Source organism: Pelodiscus sinensis, chromosome 5 (genome assembly GCF_049634645.1).
Source record: "Pelodiscus sinensis isolate JC-2024 chromosome 5, ASM4963464v1, whole genome shotgun sequence".
Lineage (NCBI taxonomy): Eukaryota > Metazoa > Chordata > Testudines > Trionychidae > Pelodiscus > Pelodiscus sinensis.
In genome coordinates, this window is record NC_134715.1 from 86,887,028 (window position 1) to 86,901,408 (window position 14,381).

The window sequence follows — 14,381 nt, forward strand, 5'->3', positions numbered from 1 at the left end:
CCACCGACTGCATCTGTTTCCATAGATAACTTACCCCCATGTGTGATCCTTTGTGCTTGGACCAAAATCAGTGTAAAAACCTAGTTTTTCTCCTAACCACATTGTTGGATCAATGTTCCCCATGAATGGCTTGGAGGCATCACTCTCCAGAATAGTAATAAAATCTGCACCTGGGATACAAAAGTTTGAAAAACTGTATCAATAAAAAACAAAGTTATTCTTCTGATCACACAGGATGGAATCAGCTCCCTCTAGCACCAGTGAGATGTAATTAAAGAGTGATGCAAGGTGTTTTCTCTCATCCATTAGTTAGTTGTGTACGCTGTTTCTAAAGTGCTTCCAGCCCTTACTAATGTAGGACCCTTAGTTTGGAGCAGATCCCTTGCACCAATAATAATTCAGCCCATTCCACATGTGTTTGTTAATAAAGTACCTGAAGTCTCCCCTGCACCCTCACAAGATGGAATTGCAGCCTTATTTCATGAACACTTTAAGAGTTTATTTTATACAATAAAAATAATATTAGTGCATGACTTAGTGGCTCAGAATATTTGAATGAAATACAGAACTCTTCATTTTTAGGGTTCCTGAAGATTTCTTAATCTAAGGTTTGTCTTGAAACATTGTACTACTGTTTGTCAGAATTGCTTCTTTTGGAAATAAGTATTTTGCTAGCAAAAAGAGGCTCTCAAAGGAAATAAAGTAAATTACTGATCCTGTCATTTGTGCTTTTGGTTCATGGAGACTTCAGTTGATGGGTTTAATGTTCATGAGAAATAAATACTTTCAATATATTTCCTATATAGTTATTTCAGGTTAAAAACATGGGCTTCTTTGTTTGAAGCAAAAATAACCACTACGAGGACAGAAAATGGCCCAACTTTCAAGTCTTGAGCCTCTGAATTGTTTTGTTTTTTTAAAGACGGTGAGGATTGCCAACTGAATGGACTGAGATGTCAGCCCCCTGAACACAAAACCATCAGGACCCTTGAGGAGTCAGAGCTATCTGTGTGCAGTAGTCCAGTGCTTCTCATTGCTCCCATGTTACACTTCAGCATGACATGTTGCATCAATGCTTGTAAACTGCTCATTGACATGGAGGGGCTACCCTTCCCAAGAGAAACAATTGGTTCCCTTAATAGAATGGGAACACACAAGCCAAAATGTTAACCCCATCACCAACATCACTCCTTCCTAATGCTCTTTGTGCACCTGCAGAGGCGTGTCTTTAGGAATAATGCTACAAACACTCCCACATGCACTACAGTGCCACCTGACCGTGGCCCCTTCCATTCATGAGAGCAGAAAGGACAATACAAACACATATATAATACTAGAAAGGCAAATTTCCTTGTTTATATATGTTAAAACCAATGTCTTAGCCCTCCCTTGTTACAGAGCTTAAAATCATAACTATGTGCTACAAATTAAAAAAATTGTTGATTCAGTAAAGATACTAGATTCATGGCTCACTACAACAAACCTGTCACCTACTAACTCTCCTTTGTCCTACAACAGCACTTCACCTTTAATATTTTGCTTACAGAAATGCATTTAGATAGATTTCTTTTGTTGTAATAGAGAGGAGTGACTGAGATTGATTACCGTAAAATCATGAGTATAATGTGCCCTTTTTTCCAGAATTTTTTTAGCATCAAATTTGGGGTGCGCATTATCTATAGGAGGTTTTTTTTTAAGTTTTAATTTGGCAGTTCCACGTCAGTTAATTGCTGGACACCGGAGGTTAAGTTGAATTTTATTAGCGTAGACAAGCAATCCTATACACTTTCAAAAAAGTAAGTACAAGTAAGGAAATAAACACCGCAGCTCAAACACGTTAATTGACATGTTTAATTGACTGTAAACACTTGGAAAGTGGCAAGGTGATAGGGAACAGCCAGCATGGATTTGTAAAGAACAAATCACGTCAAACCAATCTGATAGCTTTCTTTGATAGGATAACGAGTCTTGTGGATAAGGAAGAAGCGGTGGATGTGGTATACCTAGAGTTTAGTAAGGCATTTGATATGGTCTTGCATGATATTCTTATCAATAAACTAGTAAATACAACTTAGATGGGGCTACTATAAGGTGGGTGCATAACTGGCTGGAAAACCGTACTCAGAGGCTACATCTAGACTGGCATGATTTTCTGCAAATGCTTTTAACGGAAAAGTTTTCCGTTAAAAGCATTTTCGGAACAGAGCGTCTAGATTGGCACGGACGCTTTTCCGCAAAAGCCCTTTTTGCGGAAAAGCGTCCATGGCCAATCTAGACGCGCTTTTCCGCAAAAAAGCCCCGATTGCCATTTTCGCGATCGGGCCTTTTTTGTGGAAAACAAATCTCAGCTGTCTACACTGGCCCTTTTGCGCAAAAGTTTTGCGCAAAAGGGACTTTTGCCCGAACGGGAGCAGCATGGTATTTCCGCAAAAAGCACTGATTTCTTACAGTAGGAAGTCAGTGCTTTTGCGGAAATTCAAGCGGCCAGTGTAGACAGCTGGCAAGTTTTTCCGCAAAAGCAGATGATTTTGCAGAAAAACTTGCCAGTCTAGACACAGCCAGAGAGTAGTTATTAATGGTTCACAATCCTGCTGGAAAGGCATAAAAAGTGGGGTACCACGGGGTCTGTTTTGGGATCGGCTCTGTTCAATATCTTCATCAACACTTTAGATATTGGTATAGAAAGAACGCTTATTAAGTTTGCAGATGATACCAAGCTGGGAGGGGTTGCGACTAATCTGGAGAATAGGGTCATTATTCAAAATGACCTGGACAAATTGGAGAAACGGTCTGAGGTAAATAGGATGAAATTGAATAAAGACAAATGCAAACTGCTCCACTTAGGAAGGAACAATCAGTTTCATACATACAGAATGGGAAGCGACTTTCTGGGAAGGAGTACAGCAGAAAGAGATCTAGGGGTTATAGTGGACCACAAGTTGAATATGAGTCAGCAGTGTGATGCTGTTGCAAAGAAAACAAACATGATTCTGGGATGCATTAACAGGTGTGTTGTAAGCAAGACATGAGAAGTCATTCTTCCGCTCTACTCTGCGCTGGTTAGGCTTCAATTGGAGTATTATGTTCAGTTCTGGGCACCACATTTCAAGAAAGATGTGGAGAAATTGGAGAGGGTACAGAGAAGAGCAACGAGAATGATTAAAGGTCTAGAGTACATGACCTATGAGGGAAGGCTGAAGGAATTAGGTTTGTTTAGTTTAGTAAAAGAGAAGATTGAAAACTGCTATCACATCCCCCCTCAGATATCTAAAAGGGTGTCATAAGGAGGAGAGAGAAAACTTGTTCATCTTGGCCTCTGGGGATAGAACAAGAAGCATTGGGCTTAAACTGCAGCAAGGGAGGTTTAGGTTGGACATTAGGAAAAAGTTCCTAACTGTCAGAGTAGTCAAACACTGGAATAAATTGCCCAGGGAGGTTGTGGAATCTCCATCTCTGGAGATATTTAAGAGTAGGTTAGATAAATGTCTATCAGGGATGGTCTAGACAGTATTTGGTCCTGCCATGAGGGCAGGGGACTGGATTCGATGACCTCTCGAGGTCCCTTCCATTCCTAGTATTCTATGATTCTATGATCTTCTACTCATCTTTGAAGCCCTCGAATTCACTGTTGTTAGCATCATCCTCGAACAGACGAGCAATATCTTCCGGGATATAGTCCTCGACATCTTCATCCAGGTAATATAAGACATTGTAATCTTCACATAATTTGCCCTCGGCTGATTCATCGTCGCTTGGATCCATCCACAGGGCATCATCCTTGCTGCCATCCATAGCATTAGAGATGCTGCATTTCTGAAACCCCTTCCTTACGATGGCAGGATCAAGTTGAAGCCAGACATCCACTCTTCACTAGGTCACGTCTTGCAGCATCGAAGTTCACATACGTCCACCTGCAGTAAATGTATGTTCACCTTCCAACAACCAGGTGTTCCATTTCCTGTGTAGTGCATCTTTCATTGACTTATTAACTGTGACGTCAAGCAGCTGCAACATTTTGGTCATTCTACCAGAAATAATTGCCAAGTCTGTTTTGTACTGCTGAAGCCTTTTTTTGATGGATGGCATATGATGACAACGAAATGCATCCAAAACTATCACAGACCACTTTCTGATAAGTCCACCCAGCCACTTCGCCCAAACCATCTGTAGCCAATTAAGCATTAAAGCTCTGTCAATCCAGCCTTTAGAGTGAACACGCACGTGAACAGTGTTTGGGAATATAACATTCTTTGGCATTGTCTTGCATTTGAAGACAATATAAGGAGGCAGCTTCATTCCGTCAGCCATGCAAGCAAGCATTATGGTGAACCTTGACTTTTCATGCCCTGTGGTAGCAATTGAGGCGGTCTTAGCACCTTTCACTTAAAGCGTTCTATCGTAAGGATTATCACAATTTAAAGGTGTCTGATCTGTGTTACAGATTAATGAAAGGTCGTACCTGTGCTCCTTGCGTAGTTTTATGATAAACTTTTGGAACTGTAGTAACTTGGTCTCAGAGTCCATGGGTAGCTTCTGCGCAATTGTCGCTCAGCGTCGGACCGATAGGCTATGCCGATGCATGAACCAATTGCCCCAGCCGTGCAAAGCTTTAAACCCAGCTGTGTTAGTGCAAATTTTCGCAAAAGTCAAAGCCTTCATTCGAACCTCCACAATGCTAATACCACCGCCTTGCTGTCTATGCTCAGCAATCCCCTCAAGCAGCTTGGCCTCCAGCTCAGGACATACAGCGCTTTTACCTCACTCAGCCATCTTCGTCCAAGGCAACGCTTACAGGTGCTCTTTCTGCTGTCTCCAAAGCCGAATGTTAGACTCTGCTATGCCATCAAATTTGCAGCTGGCAGCTCTGTTGCCATGAGCCTCAGCATACCTAAGTACCTTAAGTTCTTCAGCTGTAGTATAAGATCACTGACAACTCATGGTGTCACAAAGAGAGCATTGAAACACCACACATTATATACTTGTGCGCTCATGTGCAATCGACCAGCAATACAAAAGGGCAGGAAATACAGCAAATTTGGGGTGCGCATTATAGATAGGTGTTCAGTTTTTTCCATTATTTTGACATAGAAAAGTTAGGGCGCACTTTATACTCGCGATTTTACAGTATTATTAACGTCTCTCCAGCTGGAAATTCCATTTAAAACCAAAGGGAATATTACTCTCTCTTACAAATCTTCTTGATTCAAGGTAACTGTATCACTGACAATCATAATGGAACAGCTATGAACCCAAAGTTTAAATGAAACTATTTCATCCTTAAGCTATGAGGAACAGTCCTGTGCTAACAGGCGGATGGGTTCAATTACTGACTACTAAGTTCTCTTCTTTGTAGCTCCTATGATTTCACCCTGTAGGACATGTCACACTCCCCCATACTTTATGGAAATTGGCATATGAGTATGCATAACTCAAAGATTCTTTATGCAAAATGCATCATGTAACACATCAATTTTAAATGTACAATCTGCTGAATCTGTATATCCTACTTTTGTGCATGTATCATTCTTGTATGTGAAGTTAGAAATATGAAGTGCAAATCTGGCCTTAATTCTAAATGGGGACCATTAGAGATACTTTTGGATCTTAATGACCAGGTACTCAAACCAACAACTTATAAATAGTCTTGTTTGTCCTCTAATCGCAAACTGTGGTTGGCTCTAGAAAGACATGTGGCCCAGGCTACCTAATGCTGAAACCCATTTTTGATCTCATACTTTCGAGATAAAAAATTAAGGGGAGGGGAGAAACTGAAGGGGAGAAAATTTTTAACTGAGCACAAAGCATTCCCACTTTGGAGAAAAAGGGATATATGAGGGGGGAACCAAACAATAGGGGCAGTTGCCGGACACCAGGAGACCCTGTCATTTACCACCTCAGATGCCTACTGGAAACATCTAAAATGAACAGGGTGATCAGGCCCAACCTAGAAGGCTACTTAACATGTGAAAGCTGTATGTAGAACAACTGTTTAGGCTAAGAATTTGCATGTACTGTAACAAGTTTCTTAGTGGATTAGAATTAGCTGGCTTTTTTAAAATTTTTAGTTTAGTAACTAAATTTGATCTGTCTGTTTTCACTTGCAACCATTTAAATCCTACTCTTTATACTTAATAAAAACACTTTTGTTTATTAGGAAGCCCAGTGTAGATAACTACAACCACTGTGCATATCTCTCGTTCATTGATAAATGGGGCTGACCTTATGAGCTTACTCTATGTAAAACTTTTACACAGGATAAGACGGATTTGTTTGGAGTTTTGTTCCCTCTGGGGGCTATGTTTCCTGGGTGCTGAGCCCTTATAGTTGAGCCCTTCCAGATCTGAACTGGTCCAGCATCTGTATTGCTCTGCAGAGGGGCAGTAACTTCAACTCTGTGCCCTGTCTGGGAGAGACAACCCCAAATGGACTTCTGTGATCTAACCCATCACAGGATATACAGGCAGTCCCCGACTTACGCGGATCCGACTTATGTCGGATCCGCAGTTACGAACGGGGCTTGCCCCGGAGGACACGGACTGCGGGACCTTGCAGTCCTGCCGCCCGTGTACTCCGGGGCTTTCTCCGCATCTCCCTGGTTTGCAGACCAGGAAGACGCGGAGCAAAGCCGCGGAGGGGCTCGGGCAGCGGGGCAGCCCAGGCGTGCCTGGGCTGCCCGAGCCCCCCCGTGGCTTTGCAAAGCCTCGGGGGAAGCCGGCAGCGGGACAGCCCAGACGCCCCGCGGCTGTCCCGCTGCTGGCGTCCTCAGAGGCTTTCTCCCCGTCTCCCTGGTCTGCTGGTCTCCAGCAGACCAGGGAGACTGGGAGCAAAGCCGCGGAGGACCCAGGCGGCGGGACCGCGCCTTCCTGGTCTGCTGGGATGGGGGGGGGGGGCGCAGCTAGTACACACACCCCCCAGCAGACTAGGCTTTTCTCCGGACGCCTGTGGCAGAGCAGCTGGGGCGCTGCCGGTTGGTCCCGCAGCGCCGCTCTGGGCGCTACTGGACCAACCCGGCAGCACCCCAGCTGCTCTGTCCCAGGCGTCCTGATTCAGCCGCTGCTGGTCAGTTTCAGCAGCGGCTGAATCTGGACGCCAGTTCCGACTTACATACAGATTCAACTTAAGAACAAACCTACAGTCCCTATCTTGTACGTAACCCGGGGACTGCCTGTACCTGAAAAAAGAGAAAAAATAACGTTGACACTCAAAAAGGTACCTGTTTGATTAAGTAGAATTGCTGAACCTTCCAGGTTTGGCCACCCCTCATTGTCATATCCAAACCTGAAAGGCCAGATTGCAGCAGAGAAGTCTCTCTTTGAAGGCTGTAAAAAAAGAGAACAAAAATAAAAAACCAGTACATTCTATTATATTTTAATCTGATCCCAGGTGCCATAAAACAGATCTAAGATTACACATTGTAATTAGTACATTCTCCTAACATAGGTTAGTAGTCCACAGAGGTGTGAAGGTATTATTAATATCACCTAATTTCCATGAAGAGAGAAAATCAGGAAGTCCTCGCATTTAAAATGTACCCAACACAAATAATGGAGACAAATGAGTAAGAAGGTGAAAAGATTACTCTCTCCTGCCCATAATGTATTGTAAAACTGGATAAATAGCACAAAAAAAGTTACCAACAGACATTCATTCATATTTTAGTGCATTTGCATTACCTTTATTCACACCCTTTTTATATTTGCCATTTGTGACAATTCTAATGAAAAACAGTAGGAGTAATTGTCAAAAAAACTAGTTTTGATTCAGCCTAATCACAGAAAGCAAATTTCTAACTGTAACTGTTTACCCTAGAAACTTGGTTTTATGACATTCATCCAATCATGAAACAAAAACATGTAATGTAATTTGTGCCAGATGAAAACAGCTCTAATTTCAAACTGATGCTACTGAATACTCAAAGCAATACTAACATTGTAAGTAAACTGCATACTGAAATATGTTAGCATAAAACAATCTCTCTCCCCTGAAGCTGTCACAGCAACACTCAGTTCTTTGACCAGAAAGGAAGCTCAGATCCCACCCACCTCCTTTTTTGGAGGGGGGGGGGAGGGAATCAAATCTTCTTAATAAATAGACAAGGGGCGCTTCTAACTTCGAATTATTTATCAGAAATTATTTATCAGAAATAAATTTAGGGTGACATAGTAACAAGGTGATTTACCCCATTAAGGGTCAGGGGACTTGAGGCCCCAGCAAATACTGCTCAGTTATCAGACCCAGCTAGGAAGGGTCGAAGTGATTCTCATGAAGAGCTTAAGGGACAGTTGCAGGAAGCAAGCTGCTCCCATGGCAGTGTGTAGAGCAGGTGGGTGGGAAGAGATACAAGGGAAATGGCCTATAGCCCTGCAAACTGCTTTGGTTAGGGGAGTAACTCTGAGCTTCTGTGTGCTGAATAGATTTCAAGTGTAGCATTAGTCCTCTCCGGGCTGGGGAGACACATAGCAGCCCTATGGTGACCTATTTGTTGTCATGTATAAATTAATTTGTGGGGTAAGAGTTCCATGGTATTTTCAAAGTCTGGTTCTCCTTCATGGCTTCACAACAGACCTATCACTGTACCAGCTTCAGCTTAGTTTTTCACTATCGTTATCTTACATTGCTATGCATACTAGCAATGGAGCATTGCAATATCAGCCTAGTGATTAGGGATGTTAAATATCGGTTAATTGAATAGTCAATTCACCTCATGAATTCATATCAGCTACTCTACTATTCTATAATCTTTGGGGGTAGGGCTGGCAGCCAGTACACTCTGGCTCCATTCCCAAGGAGACCCCTGCCACTTTGCACTGCTGCCGCTGTGTCAAAGGCAGCAGCATAGGGTGCCAGGCGGGAGCTGGTCCACAAGGGGAGCCAGTTTAAAAACCAACTTCCCTTGCAGACCAGCTGCCAGTCTCCCCATGCAGCTGCCTCTGATACAGAGGCAGCAGCACGGGATGTCAGCAGCTACTGTCCAGAGTAGGGGGCTGAGCTCCTAGACCCAGCGCAAGCTGGAACTCAGCAGGGCCACCTGCCTGTCTATCTCCTAATACACTTTAAATGCAGAGCCACAGCAGAGGTAAGTCCCTGACCCAGCGTGAGCCAGGACTGAGCTGGGTTGTTGGCCAGTCTACTAAAATAATTATTGGTGGGGGGAGGAAATGCACATAGTCTTTAGCATTAACCGATAAGCTTTTGCTTATCCATTTCAACTACACTATTACATCCCTACTAGTGACAAGTCATGTGTAATCCAGCATTTCAAATATGAAGCATGTGATTGCTTTTTCAAATCAAGAATTTAATTCCAGCTAATAAAAAACTTAATTCCAATGCTAGCTTTAAACAAAATGCTTGCTAGGTAGGAAAACACTACAGTCTATTCAAAGCATTTCCTTCTTTAATTGAGGACAGTAACCCTACATGACTTATTCAGGCCAAAGTGAAATAAAAATGTGGTCCTTCTCGTGGGAAATGTATGAAGGTTGGAAATGAATTTGATGCAATGTCACACATGCTTCAACACTGCCCAACTCAACAAAATTTGAACAGATTTTACTATGACTCAGCCAAGTTACAGGTACTGAGTTCAGAGTCTCCCAACTGCTGGGTACCAAACCACTTGCTTGCTTCACTATCACATGTTTTTAGGTCATGAACATATGGGCAACAATCTGCATCAACATCAATGAAGCATTTGAACTTCCCTCATTATATCTTGAGTTAATTCTGCCCTGATGAAGGAAAACCTGCATCTGTCTATTTTTTTAAAAAGTGTTCTCACAGATTTTCTTCTATAATAAAAAAGTTTTACTGAGGCACTGACAGATCACTATCATTCCCCAATCAGAGAATGGAAGTCAGAACCACTATCCACATTCATCATCAGGAGCAAGGATGGAAAGAGCAAAAAGTCACTCTCTCAAGAAGAGGCAATTTGAATGTCTTTTCCCAATTGTGGAAATACCCCCAAAACATCTTTACAGCATAAAAGCTCTTGGGTTTACATTCCAATGTAAATCCACATTTTGCAGTCCAGTGTGTTCTCACTTGTTCTTTCCTTTTACTTCCTCCTTGTGCTTTGTCTAATTTTTCTTTCTTTTGCCTAATATTTTCTCTGCACCATTCCCTTTTTCCCTGTTTTCCTCTTGTCTTTTCCCCTTTTCGATTTTACACCATACTAACAGTGTCAGTCACTATTCATTAGTCTCTGACAAGTGCTTTGGAGGCAATTCTAACTTAATTTTAGTCATACAAATATATATAGTATCATGAACTTTCATGGTCAAAACCCACTTCTTCAGATGAGTAGAAGTGGGTGGTGCCCACAAAAGCTCATGATACTATATCTATATACACACGTACATACATACACAGGGCTCGACAAATAATGCAATCTACTCGCCTGTGGCGAGTAGATTGCAACCCGGAACAGCCGGGTTTGGGCGATCTGCGCATGTGCAGATCGCCAGAAAACGCGGCTGGCGAGCGGGGCTCACCACGGTTCAGTGAACCTTGTCTATGTGTGTAATATGTGTGTGTGTGTGTGTGTGTGTGTGTGTGTGTGTGAGTCTCTAAGGTGCCACAGGACTACCTGTTGTTTTTAACATTAAAGATTAACACAGCTACCCCTTTGAGACTTTTTAATTTTAATCTTAATTTTTCCCCACCCATTATTTTTATTTGTATTGCAGAAGTACTTTACAGTCCCAAGTAAGATCAGATCATTTTCATCTATTCAATGCATATTTGTATACTTTGTGACTTATGGGTTGTTGTGTATTTCTGGGAATATTTCTAAGGTATCATTTGCAGATACTGCACTGTGTGCTTTGCTAAAAAAAAAATCATATAACTCACCCCTTGACCTAATTTCTTCTCATAAGATTTGTATCGTAGTCCTAATCCTAGCAAGCCCACACCAACAAACAGCCACAAGACTGGAAACAGAAAACACAGGAAATTAATTGTGAAAGAGAAAAATGGAAAGTGTTCAAAGTTAATTTCATGGTCTCAGTTAAACGTGGAGAGGATATATTTTCTTAGTTGAGATTATTATTCAAGGAAGTGCAGATACTGTCAGGATATAGTTAAATCTCCACATGTCAACAATAACTCAATCCCAAGGAAGTGTACTTAGAAAGTATCTGCTCATCAGTATACATGCAGATATTCTTAAAGAAGAATGTATTTGCCTTGCATTCTTGTCCTCCAAAACACAGCAGAAAGAGCAAGCTTTATATTTCACTTTCCTTTGTATAGCAAAGGTTTTGCATAACTAAAATTATCGCTATTGAGGAACCTGTTACAGAAATTCATAAAGGCAAAAAATGTTCTGTTTTTCCTGGCTCTGTACCAGACATCCTTTTGGAGTATGAAAATATTAATTTATTAATATTAGCTTGTGAAGCAAATAGATATAGTTTACTTTAAAAACTCCTCAGAAAGATTCAGTCCCTGCCAAACCATAAAAGCACTTTTCTAAATGTACAAGCTAGCAGATTCTTGAAGAAGCACTACAACCTTATAGAATGCAAATCATGGCTTTTCTGTTGCTTCTGCAGTCTGCCAAATCACAGCAGTGGATAGATAAAGACTCTCGAGGTGGCACTTTATAACTCAGTGATTAAATCACTTTGCAATTATTTCACATACACAGAGACACATTATACCTACCAAAAGACTCAGTTAACTCTAGACAATTCATTCATCAAATCCTTAAATAAAAAGTGATAAATAGCCACATAATAAATTTTATATTAATATCAAACTCTTGTAGAACAACTTTACTGCAATTGTGGGCAAACTTTACCACAAACAAGACCAGAAAAAGACGACACATTTACATGCCTTATAAAGCACAAAATGTTTAAAGAACAAACTGACCAGAGAGCCATAAATTCTGGGAATGCTGGGGAAGCAAAAACCAGAGGTCAGTATTGCAATAAGTTATGATCTCAGTTTGGTTGGATAAAGCTGTGTGGTGAAGTGAGTAGACAAGACATTTTACAGTTCTACTCTTCTGAAGCTAAAACAAGGCTAATGGCTTTGTTTTGGGAGTGTTGAAACTTCTCCCATTGACTATGTTTCAGTATAATTTAAGTATGAATATGGCTGCACTATCTCAGTTTCTGAGCACTTCACAATCTTCAATAACATTCACAACCCATCATCTCACAAATGAGGAAGTGAGGCACAAAGGGACTAAGATTTGCTCTAGGACATGTAGGGAAAGCAAAGCAGGGAATTGAACACAGGCCTCCTAGAGTACATCTAGATTACATGCCTCTGCTGACAGAAGCATGTAAAATAGGCTAGCCGACATAGTTAATGAAGCCGGGATTTAAATATCCCCGGCTTCATTAAATTAAAAATGTCCACCACACTGTGCCAGCTCAGCTGATCGTCGGCACAGCACGAGAGTCAAGACGCAGATCGGTCGACAAGGGAAGCCTTTGTCGACTGCTCCCTTATGCCTTGTGAAATGAGGTTTACAGGAGCGGTCGACAAAGGCTTCCCTTGTCGACCAATCCGCATCTTGACTCGCGCGCTGTGCCGACGATCAGCTGAGCTGGCACAGCGTAGTGGCCATTTTTATATGGTCACCTGGGAGGGGAGAGGGACAGGTGTCAGAGTCTTTACTTTTCTTGTTTACTTCTCCATTGGAGCTGGAACCATATCTTCAGGTTTTTTCCCTCCTCTCTGGCTGCTTCATTTTTCCGTTCGCCCTCTGATGGTGGTTTGCATTACTGCACCTTACCAGAGAGGGTCTCTGGAGCAGCTCATGCTGGTTTGCCAACCTCTAAGATTAATGTGAGTTAATTTTGTTAACTCATTAATTCTGCCCTGCGTTAATCGCAGGCGTTAACACCCACTAATTGACAGCCCTAGTTTAATTATTTTTCTGAGTTCCGACTCATAATTTTCTGAACATTTGGAGTTGGCAATACTGTGTAAGCTCCAATAGGTGTAGTGAAACTCTGCTCTACCACCACCCTTGACAAGTCCCCTTCTCTTCCTCGTGCTGTGGCTGAGGTGTGCAGCTAACACAGGCAAATTTATAGACCAGAGATTCTGACCCTGAAAGTATCTCACCCAGCCCAGAGTTTATGTTTAGGCCTTTTTTTTTTCGTCTTCCATACATTTTGGGCTTTATATAGGTATATTGTTTCCCACTTGGTATCAAATATTTAGTTACTGGCTCCTTTACAAAAGCTGTAAAGAAACCACCTTTAATAATTTAGGACCATATTCTTGCCTTGATCTGTGATCCATGCCTAAAACTGAACATAACACCCCATCATTTTCATTAGCATTCTCACTAATACAACTGTTAAAGCCTTGTAAAATGTCACTAATGCTATTTACAAAGTAGTAGTTTTTCATGTTTTTCTAAGCCTCTTAGGACATGTGTATGCCAACCAGTAATTCGCTTTACAGGAAAAATAGTTATTTTGGTTGGCCATTTTTCAAATTTAGAATCTTTAGTCGAAAGATACACTGGCAGTAGATGTGATAATCTTTGGGTTGATCTGTTTTTTGTTTGTTTTAAAATTCTATCAGAGTAGCACCCTTTACCAATATAAAATTCAGACATCTTGAAACCTGAGCAACATTTCAAGTGCCAACAGCAGTTATAATTTCAATATTCAGCTAATTAAAAAATTAACAGTGTTAGATCAACAAGAACAGTTTTATAGGTCTTGTTTTGTTTCAGTTTTCTGACCAGTTTTAAATTGTCATTATCATGGAGGTAAGGACACACATGCTCTGTTGATACTCCTCTGAGAGCCAAGACTACTTTTCCTGCAAATAGGTAAGAAAATACTGTGAACAGTAGACCAGATCCTCAGCTAATGTGAATCATCATTGCTCTGAAACCACACCAGTTGAAGATCTGCCCTAAAAGAACCAGAACAAATATCTCTAAGAACTGACTAGGGAAAATCCTGCACTGCTTTACTTTTCTCTTACTGAAATTATATTCCCAAAGCAATTGTATTTAGATTTACTTAATTGATGAAAGGAAGCAAAATTATACTTACTCAGTTTGACACATTTTTCACTTTGTTTGAATAGTGGCTTAGGGCTACTTTTGACTTGAAATATACTATTAAGGTCCTTCCTGGAGCCAACAAGTACTTCTAATCCAACAAACAACATGACAACCCCTGTAACAAACATAACATATTTTTATGCATCTTTTACTTATTAAATGCAATGAGACTGTGATAACACAACCTTACGGCTGAGAATTTAAATATGCAAAATTTATAGACACTCAAAGTTTTTTCTCCCACTGCAACATATGGTATGATATTTATCTATATTTGCAAACTATAGTAATGCAATACATACACACAAGTTATATTGGCTGGGATGAC

The 14,381-nt window shown here is 41.2% G+C and overlaps 1 protein-coding gene across 2 annotated transcripts in view; it reads right to left on the reverse strand.

Moving 5' to 3' along the window:
• CWH43 (cell wall biogenesis 43 C-terminal homolog) overlaps positions 1-14,381 on the reverse strand; it is a 72,734-nt gene that overhangs the window by 19,708 nt on the left and 38,645 nt on the right. For both annotated transcript variants that reach the window (XM_075930447.1, XM_075930446.1), the window contains 4 exons: positions 14,043-14,168; positions 10,858-10,937; positions 7,214-7,319; positions 35-170 (listed from right to left, as the gene is read on the reverse strand). In XM_075930447.1, the coding sequence (XP_075786562.1) occupies positions 35-170; positions 7,214-7,319; positions 10,858-10,937; positions 14,043-14,168 (448 nt within the window). The remainder of the gene's footprint in view (positions 1-34; positions 171-7,213; positions 7,320-10,857; positions 10,938-14,042; positions 14,169-14,381) is intronic.